This window comes from Sander lucioperca, chromosome 3 (assembly GCF_008315115.2).
Source record: "Sander lucioperca isolate FBNREF2018 chromosome 3, SLUC_FBN_1.2, whole genome shotgun sequence".
NCBI classification, from domain to species: domain Eukaryota; kingdom Metazoa; phylum Chordata; class Actinopteri; order Perciformes; family Percidae; genus Sander; species Sander lucioperca.
Genome location: NC_050175.1, coordinates 40,516,998 through 40,537,522, shown reverse-complemented (window position 1 = coordinate 40,537,522; position 20,525 = coordinate 40,516,998). Strand labels below are relative to the sequence as shown.

The following is a 20,525-nucleotide window of genomic DNA, read 5'->3' as shown; positions in this document are numbered from 1 at the left end:
ATCGTGTCCCACGTGTCACGTTTCCTAAACCCAGCGTTTCATGTTTCCTAAACCCAACCATGACCGTCCTGTTCTTCTTTTCCTAAACCCAACCGTCCCGTTGTTGTCCCGCATGTCATGGAAACGTAAGCCCACCCACGACCTTTTCCTTAACATAAGGGGCTGTGTTCATTTCACGGAATTCTTCCGTGGGCCCATCACAGAATTTTTTGCAGAATCCATGAAACTGCCACAGATTTTGAGTTAAGGGGCCGTGTTCATTTCACGGAATTCTGTGAGATCAGGTTGATCCTTACCATCATTGTAAACCTGACCGGATTCAGTTCCTTTGTCACTGCACAGTGTTACTGCCAAAAACAAAACAGACATAAAACTGTCTTTCACACTTCTATCTAAGCTGACATAAAACTTGAATTGTTGTTATGAAGCTCTGCATAATGCATTTACCAGGTTTTCAAAGTACCCCACCTTTTTACTTTTTCATTGCTTTTGTACACTTTTGTTTTGCACTGAAGTCTGAAGCCTGTTTATCCTCTGTTCAAGATTTATACATTTCTATTATTCACGTCCCTGATGAGGCTACATGATCCCATTAGCTTCAAACACGGGCAGGCCACGTGAGGTGCCAGTGACAAGCTGTCTGTGAGGAACTCTTTATGCTCGGGACAGTGAGCCTCTGTTTCCCCTCATTTATGGCAGTATATCATCAGCTGACTTGCAAACCATGATACCATCACTGCACTAATTTAAATAAATGTCATTTGGTTATAATAACAAAGGCACATGTCTACTGCACACGTCTGTTTGGTCCCGGGTGATTATCGTAAACTATAACTGAAACTAAATAAGCAGTGAAAAATATTGTCGTGAACTAAAACTAAATAAAAATGATATCTCAAACTAGCTAACTCTGAAAACGAACTAAAAGTTAAACTAAAATTAAATGTAAAGGTCAAAACTAAAATATAATGAAAACTAATTCAAAACTAATGTAACCTTGGTCTGGACATGAATGTGAATGTTTTTAATCAGTGGGTAACAATACGTAAAATAGTTCTGAAGTCAGGGTCGTATACCACTGAGGTCATGATTCGATTCGATTCATGATTTGAATTGTCTTTTCTCCCCAGAATTTAATTCCTGACAATGTGAAGAAGGCTTTGAAACAGGCTTTAGACATTCATATTGGGAGATAAAATTGAAAGAGAACAGTTAACTAATAATCATTTTTTCAAGTATTGAAAGATTCAAGGCTTTGATTGATTGATTGTTTTTATTTGATTATTTCAGTAAAACCCACATAACACTGCACTGCAGTCATTACATACATAAAAAAATCACAGAGGACAAAAATAAAATAAAGCCAAAGGCTTGTTTCCAGTTTCAGGGTCCTAGTGTAGTGCATGCTGGCTCACACTGTCACACTGTTTTGGTTTACTGGGACACTTGAATATAATGGAGCCATTGTTAATGGGATTAGTAATTACTGTGAAGAAATGCTCCTGTGGGTCGTATTACAGCAACCTATATCATTGTATGATTTGGAGGACTTGTTGCATCTACTGTATGTTGGTTTTTCCTACCTTTTTTCGAAAGTAATTTCTTAACCACTTCAAGGAATTTTAACTTAATTTTTAAGTACAACCACTTCTTGTTCTTGACTCACCAAAGCACATCGGCTTTGAGTGCTACTTCATCTGTCTCGCTTGTCTGCTCTGATGAATTCAGCCGCTGCATGACTCAGTTAACTCAGGAATGAAACAAAAAAACAACAATCCCGGCTCACCTGACGCACAGTAGCTGTGAGTTCACAAAGTCCCACGTCACTCGGTAGCCTGATATAGACCAAGACACAAAGGCGTGGATGAAACCCGAGCTCGCCAGCCTCCATTCTGTTGCCATGACGACAGCAGCCGTTTCCAGTGCCTCGTGAGAACAAAACAGAAAGGGCTCAGAGGACCTGTGGCCAAAGGCTCCACCCACTGGGGGAATTAACAGATCTAACCTGGCAACACGGCAACCTGGCAGCCCAAAATTAATATAATCAACCTTTTTAGCTGGGAACATGAAATTGGGTGGTCTTCCTCTCTCTTGCCCACTCATTAATTTCCATCCCTGTCCTTTGTGGCCTTTTCACAGTGTGCAGATGGATGCGGTTCAAGGCGTGTTGCTATTGCTGGCAGGTGAAGAAGCAGGTTGGGCAGGTTGGTTCCCTGAATGCAACTCTGTTGAGCCCTCCTCCCTCCTTCCCTGCTTGTCTCTCTGGGCCGACTGCTGATTCACTCTCACATGTTGGCCACTCAGTGAAAAGAGTTTGTTGCCAGTGCACCTGTCCTCATCTGATAGAGCCTTTAAGAATAAGGTAAGGATTTATGGAGGAAGGATTTAATTCTGTCTTTGTCTTCTTTAAGGTTCTCAGGAAATATGTGATGGATGATTTTTTTTTTTTGGTCTAAATATGTTTAATAAGATTTGATTCGCTGCTGTATTTTCAAGTTAAACTAAAATATTTATTATAATTTGGTCATACTTGGCAGTTTTCTCAACACTGCTTTCTGTTTTGAAAGGGTAAAAAAGTCTCACAAACAGAAATGCTTTTCTGTTTAATGTGAGAGGGAAAAGAATTTGTTGCCGGGTGCCAAAACATCACAAAAGGAAGTGACATACATACTGTAGGGCCTTACATAACCTAAACAGGGGAATACATACAATGCAGTTACACAATATAAACTCAAACGTATGAGACTTGTGAACTTGGTGCAAGTGGTTTCAAGAAGTATTTAGATCATTTACATAAATTACTATTAAAAATCTCACTAAAGGAATACTACATTAAAAGTTAAAGCACTGCATTCAGTACATATATACATGTATGAAAAGTACAATTATTTATTCAGAATGGCCTCTGTCAGTGTTATTATATTTTTTTAATCATTGGTCGAGGTGGAGCTAATTTTAACTGCTTCATATTGTGGGGTAGTTTAATCTACAATCATTGTTTAAACTGATCATATGTTTTATCTGTTAATTCCTAATTAAAAAAAATAAATAACTAAGGCTTGCTAAATACATTTAGTGATGTAATAAGGATAATATTTCTACCTGAAAGTTAATGGAGTAGAGGTATGAAGAAGCATAATATAAAAGTAAAAGTACCTCAAAATTGTACGGTATTTCAGTAAATGTTCTTAGCTACTTTCAACCCCTGCTTGGGATTTTGTCTAAACAGAAATTGAGGTTGTATGAGGCAGGAAATGTACAACGTAAATGACGATATAGGTGTTTGATTTGAGTGATTTGCAACATAAATGTCAGGTCATTAGTGTCTGTGTGTGGGTTGAAGGAGTTCAGCCTGTTTACAGTGTATTTGTTTTAAAAGTAACAATCTCAAAGATCTTCGTTTCTTTCTCTTTAGCTGCACCTATGGCGATTAGCGATAATTGCGGGTGTGTTTTTGGATCTCACTTCCCAGAGATCCAAACAGTGTCACCTGTGTGATGTCAGTCAGTTAGCAGAGACCGGAAAAATATGTATGCCGCTTCACACACACAAGTGAGTTGAAGAGCGAGTCTGTTGCGTTAATTCCACCAACCACTGCCCGTTGATGGAGAACCCATCCCTAACTGTGCTTGTTTCCCAGGAATGTCGCCCAGTTGGTAATACTACAAATGCAGGGGCTTTCATCAGTGGGCCATAGGCTGAATCACCATTGTGTTATCTCATTTGGCGATAGATACGTTCTTAACAGACATTTACTTGAATGAAAGTCTTCAGGATTATTACTTTAAGTCCATGTGTGTTTGTGTGTTTATGTGGGACTGGATCTCTGTACATTTACAGCTGAGAGAGCTGTTGAGGTGATAGCTGGTACAGACTCTGACAGGCCAGCAGAGTGGGAACTCTTTTCAAATGACGGCTTCTCTGAGTGTGAAGGGTCGGAGGTAAACATCAACCACAGAGACTCTTTGGCCTCTCAGCGGGTCGGGCAGTTTGCTTCTGTTATTACTAAAAACAGGTGGAAAGTTGTTCCACACAGCTATGCCCAATGTGATGACAGAGGTGAGGCTATTTTGATTATGGATAGGAAGTGACACGTTGAGTTTACACAAAACAGGAATTACTGGCTTGAAATTCAATAGCCCACATATACGCCATACACACAGACAATAGCAGAAACATTCGTCTCTGGCAGATATAAATCAGAACAGGTCACCTGCAACATTTTTGAGATTAAAGATCAGAGTCATTAATTATTGTTTGATCTTTGCGCAATCTTAAATCTTGTCTCCACTGACCATGATTTAGGCTACACAGTACACATTAAGACAAACCATTGGCTCTGCTGAGTGGCCTGTTATACTAGTTGTCTGGTACTACATTAACTCGTCATATTTACACCTGATTCCCAGCGCCTGTAGCATAATTACACTTATTAGACTTCACAGAGTGCATGATAGGATTCACACTTCAACATGCTGTGCTACTGTAGTTAAACAAACATGTTAATAAGAACTTATCCTTATTTATTAACTCATTCATGACTATTTTTGACAGTTTATAGTCAAGACAGACAATGCGGGGAAAGAGAGGGGGATGTACTGTGTATCACTGAAAAGTAACAGATAAATTGGCACAGAGTTCTTCATTTCCTAACTCCACATAGAAGGGTTACTGTACTAGTGGTAGTAACATTTACACTTGTAAACATGTATATAGCCTAATTCATTACATTAATTCTGCAATACACATGAAAATGAAGTGCTGAATTAGAACTGTAGCACATTTATTACGCTTTATCAATTCAGAACAAAACACAGCACCGGAATCTGAAACTTAACTGATAATTTAAATTGTTGAATGTAGAATTAAGTCTCTACAAAGTGTAAGCTTTAGCTTCTGCTCACTAAAAGTGGTGTACCCAACAGAACTTTAAACTCTATTATGTCTGGTGACAACAGGTGAGCTAAAAAATAACCATTGACTTGAGAGCGCCAAAGATGCTAAATAGCAATTTTTAGCCAGGTTCACAAACGTTTGATCTCTAGCTGCAAATGAACTGGTCAGTGTATTCCAGTTTATTATTTTCCCTGCTGTAGTGTTATAAACTCTACATTGTAATTGTATCTCTTGGTGGATTGAGCCATTTGATTGATCCTGCGTTCACACAGCAGGCTGCAACATCAACAACCCACAGGTTTTTATTTCCCACAGAACAGACAATAAACAAGCTTGTTGAGAAACAGAGCACAGAGGAACATTACTGGCTCATTTGCCATTGACAGTCAATATAATTGCATGTTTTCATACTTATTTAAGAACAGAAGTTTCATCTTTAGAAAGTAAAAGTGGCTTTTCAGAAATCCCAACTTGTATTTAAAAGACTATGTATATAATGTTTGGCTGGATCACAGGGACCAGTAGCCTGGTTGACACCAGACCCTTCTCAGTTGTAACTGAGAGTGGGTCTGGAGAAGGTTCATTCACAGCCCATTTCCAAAGGGGCGTCACCAACAGATGCCACTCAAATGCCTCTGGGCGCAATTGGATAGTCCTTCAGCCAATCAGACCAACGATCCGGGTGGCGTAGCAACGACAGCGGCATCAACGGGTTTCTGCACTTCGGTGGCCGTCATGTTGAATGTAAACAAAAAGCTGCTTGCTGTTGCTGCGCTATCGTCATTGTGTAAAGGCCGCCTCAACGGTTGTGATTGGTGCCACGATTTGGAAAAATTGGAAATGGGCTTGAATGGGCTCTTGGCCAGACTGACTTGCAGAGCAAATCTCAAATTTGCCGGAAGTTCATCAGAGTTTTCCCAGGCTAAGGGACCAGCCCTGGGACTTCAAAACTCTGTCGCTCTGTTGCTCTGTCACAAAGTGATGAAGTTCCACCATTGGTCAAAGTGAGTGTGATGACGTGAGTGTTGGTGCTTTCCCATCAAAATGTATAGGCTTTTAACTCTATCGCCCATCAATCAGCTGATTAACTTCATCAACTACCTCAATACATGGTTGTTGTTGTTGTTGTTGTTGTTGTTGTTGTTGTTGTTTTTGTTGTTGTTGTTGCTGCTGCCACCACCTGTCTCAACCGTTTTAATGCACAGGTTTAGCAGCACGGACAGAGTAGGCTACATGCAGATGAATGGCTGTGTCACGTGATATGCTACTTCAGTATACAACAAACAACTATTGGGACTTACCTACTGGGACCACTACAAATGAAAATGTTATCTATTTAATCTATATTCACATTATATACACCACCGACTGTTGCGGTAACAATGTATTTTAATTTTGGTGGTACCCTCGTTGAATCGTTAAAATCTGTTATGACAGAAATGTGAAATCCCCAGATTTGCATGTTCAAATCTCTGCTGGTGCAGGCCACAATATTACGCTCTATATACACAGCCTGTTGCAATGCTTATGACAAGAAGCAGCTCAGAACAAAGCAACCGATCCAAATAGCGAGTGACAGAGTGCCCTATGGGGAATAACTAGAGCTGCAGTCATTTGTGTATTGAAGTGAAGCCAAGGGGAGAACACATAGCTCGCAGGGCACCTGTTTAAATTAACCTTTCATAAAGATCTCATTGGAGATTGTGTTTAGACCATGTTGCAATGTGGTTGCTTGCTGTGTGTGTTGAAATTCAACATCAAGCTCCAGATGTAGCAGTAAGGGGATGTCATGTTCATGAACTTAAGGCCCATGTTCACTGTTCTATCAACTGAGCAGTTCCCTGAAAGACGGGAGGTGGGACAGGATTAGTGGTTCAAGGATTTTCATCATGACTTGTGTCAGTGCAGCTGACCTGAGCTGTTAAAGCAGGTGACTTTGTGCCTCTAGAAAATGTGAACAACCAGATATGTCTTGTTGCACACTGAGTCTTTCTATTTGGTCACGGAGAGTTTGAAGGCTGTGATAAACACAAGTTTAATATATGTGGCTGGTTCCTGAGGGTGTTTATCCTGGACAAGTGGTAAACAGACTCCTCAGTCGCTTTTAGTTTTCATTTGAAGTAAAGATGCATTTATGTCCAGCATCTAATCTCTTTAAATTTGGACTCAGAATTAGAGATTCATATATTTATATTATGAAACTGTTACCATGGGCGTGGGTTTGGATGAATGCCAAACAAACCCTAACAGTGAAAGCATCTTTGCATGGTTATAGATTAGCTCACCATATGTTAAATGCAGAGTTATTATCATATGTATTGTTCTCAGCAAATAAATCTTCATCTGTGTATTTTGCGATAGTTTCTCTGTGCTGATACTTAAAGTTTTTTTGACATATCATTCAAAAAAAGCATATTCTCAACATACAGTGATGTAGAGTTGGGTGATATGGTTGAAATAAATATAACAATGATAATAACACAATATAATGAGAACATTTTTCCTGTTTGAATGTTGCAATCTGGCAGATGTATGCAAACTCACATTAGAAATTAAGAAAACAATGTCCACTCAAGCTCCACTTGCTTACATGTTTGGGAGCTTTCAACCGTATCACATAGTCTTCATTAGCAGATGCAGTTTGCTCAGTTGCCTTACAACTGTAGATGTTCAAACTTACTATGATTTTGAACACTTTTCTGACTTATTGAGACCTTGACGGAAACAGCGGTTTACAAAACAATTTTAGCTCAAGATCCACTTACTTACTTGTTATGGAGCTTCTGACCAACTTGAGCTTTCAACCTTTTAATCTCAACCTTTAAGTTGACAAGATGCCTGAAAAGTGGTCCGTATAATGTTTGAACATCTACAGTTCCCTGACAACAGAACTGTTAGATTTCACGGAGAGAACCAAACACAGACTCAGACTCAGACTCAGACTCATAACATCAAAATAAACTCTACACACGAGTAAAACAAAAATCCAAATTCAAATAATGAAACAAGTTTTTGTTTTTTATTGACAATCTGCTGGAAATTAATTAAGACAACAAAATTTCGAAAAATGATAACACAATCATGTAGTAAAATCACCATCATAAGATTCCACTGAAAGTTGAAAAAAACAATAATATTCCTTTTCCAATATGATCTGTATTAATTAGTGAGCACTCACATCTGAAGTACTATCACAATGTTCAAACCGAACCTGCTTAACCTTAGGCACTTTCAAAACAACAATGGATTATATTTATTTCAAGAAATGAAATAATGTCTAATGTTCTCTCTTGTGTTTCAGAGTAAAACCAAAAAGAGGGAAATGGGACTGTATTTAAAAATCACAGCAGGCCTCCTTCTGCTTATCCAGGCCTTTCACATGGCATCGCTCCAAGATTCAACCGACTCTCCGGGGCGGACAATTGATAAAAGCTGGCTCCGTGTTGGCTTACTCAAAAATACAGCTGGAAACCAAAACGCTGCAGTTACTGAAGAGGAGACAGAGTTTGATCAGGCACCTGATGCAAATGCTATGGAGTCAAGTAATGAATTCAGCAGTGGGATAGCATCTGGCTCCATGACAGTAAATTATGAAGGCAAGGAGAATGTGGCCGGCCAAGATAAGGGTGCAAATGAAACATCTGATAATCCGACTGCTGTCAATACCACAGAGGATCTCACAAGTTCCACAAATGTTACAACCGATCAACCTAATTTGCCAGACGCCACCATTTCTCCAGCTAATGTCACTTCAGTTCCTACAAACTCAAGTCAGATCAACATTACAGGAGCTGAGAAAGAATTTAATGATTCGACCATGACCCCTCAAAACTCCACAACTCATCTTAGCGCACCAAACTCCACCAGCTTTTCAGATAACTCCAATCGCACCGATTTGCAGACAACCACCTTGCCTCCAGAGAGAAATGTTACTCAGGAATCCACAACGAAACCCGACACAGATACATGGTTAACTAATGCTACCGGATCTACCAACACAACACCTATAACAACCACGATGAAGCCAGAGATAAAGGAGACATCCACCGCATTTACCACTACGTCTTCATCTACAACGGCGTTCCCATCCGACACTACAGAAACGAGCCCTGCTACTACAACTCCCGCTGCTCCGATCACACCTGAGAAGGCCAACAATACAGACAGAGATGCAGCCTCAAGGGGCAGCGCAGAAAGAGGTACTGCTGCCTTTCAGGTGTCACAGTATCTGGTGCACATTTCTGTGTCCAAACTGCTTTGTGTGTCTTCCTAGCAGCATGACATCACTTTATAGACATATACCAGAAGAAAAAAAGCATGTGTGTAAAATTCTAAGCCCTCCTGACTAATGTGTGTTAAGGTTTGAGCAATAAAGCAACCAAACAGGCACAACACCCTTTACAGAGATCACCTTAAGTGACTTAAAGTAACTGTATCATTGCTCAAGAGCATATATTAATGTTGGTTCTTTTACGCATGGCTTTTGTCCACCCTTTCCCTGACCCACATTTACCTGCATCTATTTTCCCACTGGCAGAAGACAAACTGCCCTTCTTTCAAAGGAAAAGGTTAGATTAGGTTTCAGGTGCTATCGATGTGGCGAGTGAGTGAAGGGGTCTATTACAACCACCTTTTTAGCAGGACAATGAACCCCTGTTTTAGTGGCAAAAGAATCTGAAAGAGGCGGCCAGAGACTCAGGTCAAAGATACTTTTGCTGCCTCTGTGCAGGGGCGTGAGACTAGTCTTTGGTATCAACCACAAGATCAAGGAGATACTGTAGGACTGGAAAAGGCTGTTTGTTGTTTTGCAGTGCAAAGGTCATCTATCTATCTATCGATCTACTCGAAAAGTAACTTTTCCTGCATAATATATGCAGCTCACTACCATGTACACCATGGCAAGACGAAGAAAAAAGGGGCTTTTAGAGAGCTGGCGTGAGGTTGGGATTAAAATAAAACTTGGATAACACGGACAGATGTGACAGCAGGACATAACACTAACAGATGAGGGCAATAAACAGTGGGAAAACAAAAAAAATGCTCCATAGTTACCATGACAGGCACAGCGTGTGCACACAAACTATATAAAAACACAGACGGTTGAGTATAGATAAACATAGAGTCTATAAATATGAGCAGAGGGAACTTTGCTGTCACTGTCATCAATAAACAAAATATATCCACCTACTCCAGCTGCTTGACCGAGGCACTTTATGAATCTTAAATTGTTTCATCAAAATACAACAAGAGTCTAGGGCCATGCTAGCAGCTCTGTGAGGCACAGCGATGCTATAAGATGAATGCTAACATCAGCATGCTAGTCATTACTGTCTTAGTTAACAGTAGTGTGTTAGCATGCTAATATATGCTTATTAGCACCAAACACAGTGATGCGTGATGGGAATGTCATTAGCTTTGCAGGTATTTGGACATAAACCAAATTACAGTAGTAGTTGGTCTAATTCAAGTTTTGACCTGAACTGCTACATGAAAAGTCAGGGAATCACCAACATTCTTACAATTCATGCTGAGAGGAACATACATGTCTGTACCAACATTCATGGCAATCCATCCAACAGTTAAAAGATGTGAAAAAATATTTAAAAAACTTGACTTACAGTAACCTCAACTATATTTGTGAGCTGACATTCAGAAGAGAGTGGAGTAAGATATATATTAGTACACACAGTGTATATATATATATATATATATATATATATATATTTTCCCCACTCATATCTTATTTTGTCTACTTTCAAATGAAGGGGGATTGCAGCTAAATTAAACACTGCCTGAAAAAAATTATCTTTTGGTTCAACTTGCCCCAGGTTAGGGGTAAATTGATCCCAGCAGGTGGGTACATTAAGTCATTTGTAGATAAACGGAGCCACTGAATTATTTATGTGTGAGTCCTGACAAAATACAAATGTAGTATTTCTATGTCAAAGGATATTGAAAACAATTCTGTCACTTTCAGAAACTGTGTTCTTTCCACTGCTGTTGCCGTGAACACAAACTGGGAAACAGAAGAGTAGAAAATGTTCTTAACGTCAATAATTACATGTCTACTTCATCATGTCATACTTTTTTTCTCACACCTGTACAGCTGTCATAATGTGAGAGCAAAGATGTGAATCGCTGCAGATGATTAGCTTACTGCTATATTTACATGTAAAACAAGTGTAAGTGATCTTGAATCAGAAGTTGAATCAGTTATGTCATTCAAATTCAAAAGTGATATTATAATGGGAGCTTAAGTAATGTTCAGTCACATTTCACCTTATTTAGATGATGAGCACAGCCTGCTGTCTTTAAATATTCAAATGTATTCAAGAAATGATCATGATTTTGCCTTGTTAATTGCATTAATTATCGCAGCGTAAATTTGACAACAGCTGACTAATTGGGATGTGTATCTATGCAGCGTACTGCCACTGGAAACACAATTGCAAAAACAAATTTCAGCTATAATTATCTGACAATATCCCTCAAAGACAGCAGTTGATATAAATCATTTTGTTGTTGACATATTATTTATTACTGTCTCCCACCCCCTCGACCCCTCATTCCTCCAATGAAGGTTTGGCAACGGAGACCAACAAGAGTAAAAGAAACGAAGCGTGGGGAGCTGTTCTGGGAACGGCGGTGGCTGTGGCCATTGTGGGACTGGTTGCCTACATCATCCTGAAGAAGAAACAGCAGAAGGGTTTCTCTCACACTAAACTGGTTGAGGAGTATCCTTCAGCCCCAGGTATGTCCCGACACCGCCTAATATAGCCAACCTTGTTATCATTTTAAAGGAAAATTCCACACTAGGACAAATGTAATTACACTGTTATCTGTGATTGCTTGATCAGGATTTAATTAGGGTTGCCAACTTGACCTGACATTTTCTAGTATTAAAAAAAAACTCTACTGCTACAGTAGGTGGGCGGCAGAGTGCAAACTCTAAACATAATGCTAAAATATGTTTACATTATACACTGGTTTAACATTTTTGGGAAATAGTGTGATACATGAACCCCTGAAAAACAGCAGTTTTTATTGTCTACCCTTCATTTTTAATGGATTGAAGAAACAAGATATAACGTATAGATATACATAAGATATAACTGCTGGCTGTAGTTTCATATTCAACATACAGGCATGAGTTATACTGATATTCTCATATAACTCTCAGCAAGTAAAGTGAAGTATTTCCTAAAATTTCAAACTTTTCCTTTTAGCCCTTGGTTCCTCTGCACCTCTCTTTCTTGGTCACACACGAACACACTCTAAGTTAAGCTTGGCATGCAAAATGGGATCATGTACTATGACAGTTTGCAATTTGTCTAATTCTTGCCATGAAGAAGAAGACAGCATTTTCTTGTCACAGTTCCCCCTGCACGCCCTCGTTCTTAACCTTTCTGTTGAGGTCCAACTGAAATGAAACTGCATGTTTTATTTTCTGCTGCAGCATTCAAGTCAGATTGCAAGATAGATACCTACATATTTTAGATGAGTTAGATTACAACCTAAGTGGTAGGTCCTTCGGCACTTTTCATGCATACCTTCTCAAACACTGGAGGAGCAGCAGGATGCCCTTCAATGTGAATTGAGCCTTGAAATACATTTTTCCCTCATGATTCAAAAGCAATCTTGACCTGTAACCTGAGGTAACCAGCAAGTTCTTTTAATATATTTTTTGTTTTGTGTCAGCTCCTGTTGGCTAAACTGTTAGAGGCTTGATCCCCAAAGTACGGTGGCTGGCCAGGGCAAACGTGTTACAATGGCCCAAAACACTTCAATTAAGAGAAACGTGCTGCAAATACAGAAACGACGCAAAGTAAAAACACACAAACCTTGAAAACACATGCAACAGAAAAACGCTACAGTTACAGTCAACACAACTGAAGTTCTCGAGGCCTCTAGTAAGAGTGCTGAGTGGAACAGCTAGAGAGAAAAGAGAGAGAGAGAGTTTGTTGTGTTGTGCTTTGTTGTGAAGTGGAAAGAAAAGTGGTGAAGGTCCGTCCACTTTTTTCTAATCTTAACCGTTTTCATGGCTAAACTTAACTGTCACATAGGCCTAACAGTGACCGGGCCAACCTGTTCTCACTCCGAACTTGTCCAAAAACGGACGTTTGGACAGTGGCTGTCAGCGTCTGAAGAGACGAAAAAAGCGCCCTTCAGCGTGTTTGTATAACGTACCGGGGAGAGCAGCAGCAACACGGGGTTTAGCGAGTAGTATGTAAGGACTAAATTCCGCATAGGGAGGTTGGTTGGGGTGATGGATGGGTCAAACACAGGACTTTCACCCAGGAGATCAGGGTTCGTGTCCCACCCGGCACGTTTCCTAAAGGTGCTTTCTTCTTTAACCGTCCCGTTATTCCCACTAGTGCCCACACACAACCTTTTCCTTAACATAACTGCGTCAAAAGGGACGCCAATAGTCCCGACCAAGCGTGTTTAGTTAAAGCACGTTATATGATGCTAATGGAGACTTTTAGCGTCAATAACGACAAAGGCACCTGACCAAGCGTCCGTATTTTACGAGATGGGAGTGAGAATCTGTTGACCGGTCACTGAAATTTCTTAAGATATCATACAAATTGTTGGTCATATGTTTTCTTATAATATCATACGGACCAGTTGATGAGAATAAGTTGCACACAGCACCTTCCATTCTTACATCCCGAGCTTGGATAAGAAAAAAACCCTCCCGAAAAAAGACTTTAATGGGAAAATAAATGAGAGAAAGGGGTCCATTTGACCACGCTCACACCTTAGCCGTGTTATTTACAGTGATATCAACCTATGCTTCATTCTAACATCAACCTGTCAAAAAATATGTTGGGATTTATTATTTTGTCCTCTCAGGAAATTGAGCGACCCTATCTCCGTGTTGCAGTTGTTATTTGGTAGTTAAGAGAACTCACTTCTTCGGTGTACCTACTTACCTTCAATCTGCCTTGTTTACGCTATCCTCTGCTATTGATTTCCTAAATTTCCCCAAATGACTTTCTAAAAGCTCTATATATTGGGTGTGAACCTGTTGCATTCAGTACTTGTAGGTGCAGAAAACAACAACGACACGAATGATGATGGTTTATTCAGGAATAGAGCTTTGTACGATTGATTTGTTTAAATGTTTGTTCAAAAATCAAGTCTCAGCAGGGAACCCTTGCTCTTTGGCTCTCAGGGTTTTCTTTCAACATAATGAGGCTTTAGAAACAATGATTTCAATGATAAAAATGTTTAATGTTAACCTGTCTGATTTCTAGTTATCAGATTAGACAACAACGAACCTTTGGACTTGAACTTTGGTGGTTTGGCCTATTACAACCCAGGACTCCAAGGGGACAACATCCAAATGACCAACTTTCCAGGACGCCGCTGAAACTGAAAAGACTCCCAAGACCAAATTCATGAACTCCCTTGAAAGAAAGTCGGTCAAATTGGCATCTGATAAACAGCCTATAGCTCTGAGTTTTGTAAAAAAGACATTTGTGGATGGAAAGGCGTTTGTGAAATGGTGCATTGCGTTGAGTAGATTTATTAAATTTAAATAGAGGGATCACTGAAGGCAATCTATCTGAACTACACCGTAACAGCCAAAATTAACTACTGTCAGACATTTATTTATGTTGCCAAAGGGTATCAAATCAAATCTTTCCTAATGAAGAATATGCTTTGCAGTCAATGAATGATGTAAAAAATGTATATTTGTTTATAACTTTTGTTTTAATTTTTAATCAGCTTGAATAGGAGCACACTCCTACAGCTAAAGAGAAGACACCAGAGAATGTGGCTCCTGCTGATGCAAAAAACATTTGTAGAACAAAAAGTGCTGTTGTTCTGCTGCCTAAACAACAGATGACACAGCTGGCCCGATGAGGCGTTAGTAACAAAATTCAGAAACCATGGTGAACAATAACATTATCCATATCAACAATCACCTGCTGTTATGGCATAGGGAAGGCAATAAAAAGATAGATTTAAACTACGCTTGCAGATATTCCACAACTGGCAGTCACAGCCAGAGTCTGAGAATTGAACCGTCAAACCGAAGACTTGAGTTTGCTTTTCGACACCAGCGAGGGATGTGGAGAGAGGCTGGGTGCTGTTTTGTTATTCATAGACTGAGATTTTGGTATTCAGGAAGGGAGTCGTGTATTTGGTCTTACGCCATAGCAACAACTATATCATCATAATATACTGCTTAAATCTTCTGACCTCCAGGTGTCCAAAAAGAGATTTGAGTTTCTCATAGCGACAGTGTGCACCCTGGAGAGTTACATAATGCTTACCTGCTGCATACTTAGAGCAAAATTAGAACATACCTGATGTTGAATGTTTTTGGAAACTTTATTTTTTCATTGTTATTATTTTTCTAAGTTTGCTTCAACTTTGAGTGACAACCTTCAGCAAGAAACGTCGTTTTCTTGACTGATACATTGTGGTTGGGCAAGAAAGAATAAGCAGGGATTAACTACGCTCTCTCCTCTTTTTATGTATCTAAAGCCTTTGTACAGTAAAATCGAATTCATAATTGTTTATTTTTATGTAACCTTTCTTAATGTACTTTGTTATATAACTCACTTTTATAACTTTTATAACATCTTTCAGCTTCCTCGATCCTTTCACTCATCATTAGCTGAGTGAAGCCCACACTTAATCAATATCATCTTGACCTAAACAGCAGGCGGCAGGTCTACTTCCTTCTTCGCTCTAATTTCAGACATCAAATCAGCCAAGAAGCATTTTGTCTGACTGAGAGAGGAGTGTTAAAGAATCACTGATTACTGCAGAAACAATGCAGGACAGATGGATAATGGAAGACTTCTACATCGGTTACTACTGCTTGTAGAATGTAATGGAATTTGATGATGATGCCTTAATAAAAAACCAAACCCCAAATAAGTTTTTCTTCATTTTGTCATATCATATTAAACGCTCTCACGTGAGTTTGTATTTCCTTCGAAGATATTCTGACTGAAATGGTTCTTTTATTCATTAAACACACACAAAAATATGCACACACCCTTTAGTATAAAGAACACATTTGGACAAGCTAGGGTTTTCTTTCATACATCAATAAAAACCTGCTCCTCCTTTTTAATTAAGCACAACAATTTAGGATGTGATTGTTTATCAGGGTGCTGTAATCAGTTAACTGAGCCCTTGCTCAGAAATGTGCATATCTCATTGGGGGGTATAGACAGGTTAATTCATACTTCCAGCAGAGCCAAATTAATTTGAATGAAATTAATCGATTGCTATCTAAATTGAGGCTATGTCAAATGTATTATTGGCTAAATTCAAATCCATTTTCTTCAAGCTAACTCGCTTGAAATGAGTTGCACCTATAAGCCTGTAATAACTCTTATATCTTTATCAGACCTACAACAATAAAACAGCCAACATTATGCCGAAATCCTGGGATGTTTAATGAATATGGGGCCTTTGCGTTAATGGAGGTTTAGAGACTCTCTGGGGGAATTATTAAAGTACAAACCACTGTACAAAGTTGGACTGTGAATACATCAATAACATGTTGTATTGTCTATGCTTGGCCAATGTAGGCCAGAAAGTGTTTTAGGGTGGATCCTTCCTTCAACAAGTCAAAAACACAGGAAAGGATTTAAACATAACTAGCAGCTAAACACTTTCCATGTAATGTATCAGTATGTAAAGCAAGAAAATCTGTTTTAATTTATTAGTTTGTCTGATATGTTAGCACTTCCTACATTAGTGTTCCCCAGGATGAAGAGTGTTGAGTTCACTTGTCTCTCTTCCTCTACTTAGGAAACATATCTAAGGACCTGGATATCATAGACAAATATTTACTAAACATTATCATTGCAGCAAGCTAAAAGGCAACTAGAAAATGCATTTCCTTCCTATAGTATGTTGAAAGAAAAAGTCATATTATAGTATTTCGGAAAAAGTGATACAAAAAGTCATAATATAGTATCTCGAAAAAAAAAAGTCATATTATAGTATGTATAGTATGTCAAAAATAGTCATAGTATAGTATGTCGAAAAAAGTGATAAAAAGTCATAGTATAGTAAAAGCGATGAAAAGATCCTAGTACAGTATGTCAAAAATAGTCATAGTATAGTATGTCAAAAAAAGTGATAAAAAGTCATATTATAGCATGTTGAAAAAAGTCATATTTTAGTATGGCGAAAAAAGTGATAAAAAAGTCATAGTATTGTTTGTCAAAAAAAGTTATAAAAAAGGCATAGAATAGTATGTTGAAAAAAGTTATAAAAAGCCATAGTATGGTATATAAAAAAAAGTCATAGTTTGGATGTCAAAAATAGTCATAGTATAGTATGTCGAAAAAAGTGATAAAATGTCATAGTATAGTATGTTGGCATAAAGTCATATTTTAGTATGGCGAAAAAAGTGATAAAAAAAGTCGTATTGTAGTATGTCAAAAAAAGTTATAAAAAAAGTAATTGTACAGTATGTGAAAAATAGTTATAGTATAGTATGTCGAAAAAAGTGATAAAAGTCGTAGTATAAAAAAGTTATAAAAAAAGTAATTGTATAGTATGTAAAAAAAGTTATACTATAGTATGGCAAAAAAAGTGATAAAAAGTCATATTATAGCATGTGGAAAAAAAGTCATATTTTAGTATGACGAAAAAAGTGATAAAGAAGTCATAGTATAGTATCTCGAAAAAAGTCATAGTATAATATGTTGAAAAAAGTGATAAAAAAGTCATAGTATAGTATGTCAAAAAGAGTCACAGTATATTATGTCGAAAAAAGTGATTAAAAAAAAAGTCATAGTATGGGATTATCACCTTTTTCAACATACTATACTATGACCTGTTTAAAACTTTTTCGACACACTATACTATGACTTTTTTTAAAACCTTTTTCAACATACTATACTATGACTTTTTTAATATTACTTTAAAACAAAAAAATGTGGGCATTTCCACCTTTAATGGATAGGAGAGCTCAGATATGAAAGGGGAGAAAAAAGGGGAAGACATGCAGGGACCGTCAGAAGTCGCCTCGAACCCTGGACATCCTACGTTGAGGAAAAAAAGCTCTATATATGTGCACTTGCTCTACCAACTGAGCTAACTTTTTATCACTTTTTTTGACATACTACACTATGAAGTTTTATCACTTTTTTCAACATAAAAATATATACTGTGACTTTTTTTTTAAAGACTATTTTTCTGGGGCATTTCCACCTTTAATGGATAGGACAGCTCAGATAAGAAAGGGGAGAAGTAGGGGGAAGACATGCAGGAAACCATTACACATCACACTTTAACCCTGGACCTCCTGCATTCGAGGAACTAATCTTTACATATGTGTGCCTGCTCTACGAACTGAGCTAACCAGCTACACATTGACGTTTTATCACAACATACTATATTATGGCTTTTTTATCACTTTTTTGGAATTCTATAATATGACACTTTTTATAACTAAAATATATATACTATGACTTTTTTTTTTAAGATTATTTTTTGGGCATTTCTGCTTTTAATGGCTAGGACAGCTCAGATAAGAAAGGGGAGAAAGAGGGGGAAGACATACAGTTAACCATCACAGGTCAGACTCAAACCCTGAATCTGCATGGAGGAACAAAGCTTCATATATATGCGCGTATTTCATCACTTTTTTCGACATGGTATACCATGACTTTTTTATCACTTTTTTTGACATATAATAATGTGAAAATGATAAAAAGTCATAGTATAGCATGTCGAAAAAAGTGATTAAAAAGTCATATTATAGTATGTCGAAAAACGTTATAAAAAATTCATAGTATTGTATGTTGAATAAAAATTTGATTTTAGCATGGCAAAATAACTGGTAAAAATAGTTGTCATAGTATAGTATGTCTTAAAAAAGTCATAGTATAGTATGTTGAAAAATGTCATAGTATAGTACGTCGAAAAAAATGATAAAAAGTCATAGTACAGTACATCAAAAAAGTCGTAGTATAGTATGTCGAAAAAAGTGATAACAAGTCTAGTATAGTATGTCAAAGAAAGTCTGGAAGAACATGCAAACTACACACGAAAAGGCTCAGGTCAGAATGGGGATCAAACCCAAGGTCACAGCCTACAGGGCCTATTTGCTGGTGCTAGATGCAGCAGTGCTAACCACTGAGCCACCATGACACCAAATAAACACGTTGAAAACAGTCAGGATAGTACGTCGAAAAAGTCATAAAAAAGTAATAGTATAGTATGTTGAAAAATTCATAGTATGTCGAAAAAAGTCTGACAGAACATCAAACTTCACACAAGAAGCCCAGCCCGGACTGGGGATGGAACCAAAGGTCAGAGTCTGCAGGGCCTGTTTGCTGGTGCTAAATGCAGCAGTGCTAACCACTGAGCCACCGTGACTGTAAGCAAGTATTGTCATAGAATAGCATGTCGAAACAAGTCATAGTATAGTATGTCGAAAAAAGTGATAAAAAAGTGTGGGATCGAACCAAGGGTCAGAGTCTGCAGTGTCTATTTAGCCATTGCTTAGTCCCATCACTGAGCACTCCTTACCTACTCCGTGTTGTGATGTGAATCATAAGGTAATGTACAGAGTGCTGTAACTACAGGACTTTTTTTGATTCTGATCATTTTCCATCACTACAACTGCTTCCATGTTCCAGGTGGACTACAAATTTAACAGCATAAGTGTAAAAACCTTCAGCTTGCTGTTTTATGGCGATTATGTGTCAGACTATAATTTTGGCCAGGACCAGTTGTCAAGCAACCAGCAGAGGTTTAAGGAAGTCACTGGAGTGTATTTCCCAAAATGTCAATTGCTAGTGGTATATAACCAACAACATGTAAGCTTGTTGAAAAAAGAAATGTCTTGTATCAATGTTTGTAGGCTATGACGTGCTTTAGTCAGAAGCACAACATGGAAGTTGACAGCGCGTCTCATAGCAACACTGGCCCTCAATTGTCAGTCAGCCGCTGCTATGGGAAACGTCCCCCAGAGACTTGAAGTTTTGACGCAGTTTCCACAAATGTGTCCAAAAAATAGCTCATCAGAGTTTCAGAATGAAAATTGTCACTGACATGTGTAAGGATGTAAGGATCAAAATGGATTTGTTTCAGTTTGTTCTTTTCCTCTCATTGATAAGCCACATTGAACTTAATGAACAACTCAACATCCCCCATACTCATTTAAAAACCTTGAAGGAATGGTAGGACGTGGTGGCATATGGAGGCTGATGTGCAGCTGCTGTCTCAGCCTTTGTTGCCAAACCTGCCCAACCTGTCTACAGAGGCAAATGCTGGTAAAAGAAGGAACAGCTTGAACTCCAGTTTGACACCATATTTAAAACACCTGAACAGCTACTCACAATTCCACATTGCTCTCATATTTTCCTCAAATTTTTAGTTTCAGTTTAACCACTAAGCTGCATGAGATGTATATTTATACTGCCTTGTTTGTTACATACTGTAACAGCATTGGCTTTCTAGCCAGCCTACTGCCTGACTATTAAATATTTTTGCAAAACAAAGGTCTGACAATAGTAATAGTAATAAAAATAGGCGTTGGAAATAAATTAAATGTGTGAGATGTGCTTTGTTAAATATTTTTATGCCAGTTGCCAACATGATGAAAATGAGATGCACAATTTGAATGAATTAGGGGT

The 20,525-nt window shown here is 38.2% G+C and overlaps 1 protein-coding gene across 1 annotated transcript; it reads left to right on the top strand.

The window, feature by feature from the left end:
- The first annotated feature begins 2,130 nt into the window (after window positions 1–2,130).
- muc15 (mucin 15, cell surface associated) lies at window positions 2,131–15,795 on the top strand. The gene is made up of 4 exons (XM_031290110.2): window positions 2,131–2,362; window positions 8,198–9,095; window positions 11,477–11,647; window positions 14,157–15,795. Exons 2-4 carry the CDS (start codon window positions 8,219–8,221, stop codon window positions 14,270–14,272), a joined length of 1,164 nt encoding a protein of 387 aa, XP_031145970.1. The 5' UTR covers window positions 2,131–2,362; window positions 8,198–8,218; the 3' UTR covers window positions 14,273–15,795.
- The last annotated feature ends 4,730 nt before the right edge of the window (window positions 15,796–20,525 follow it).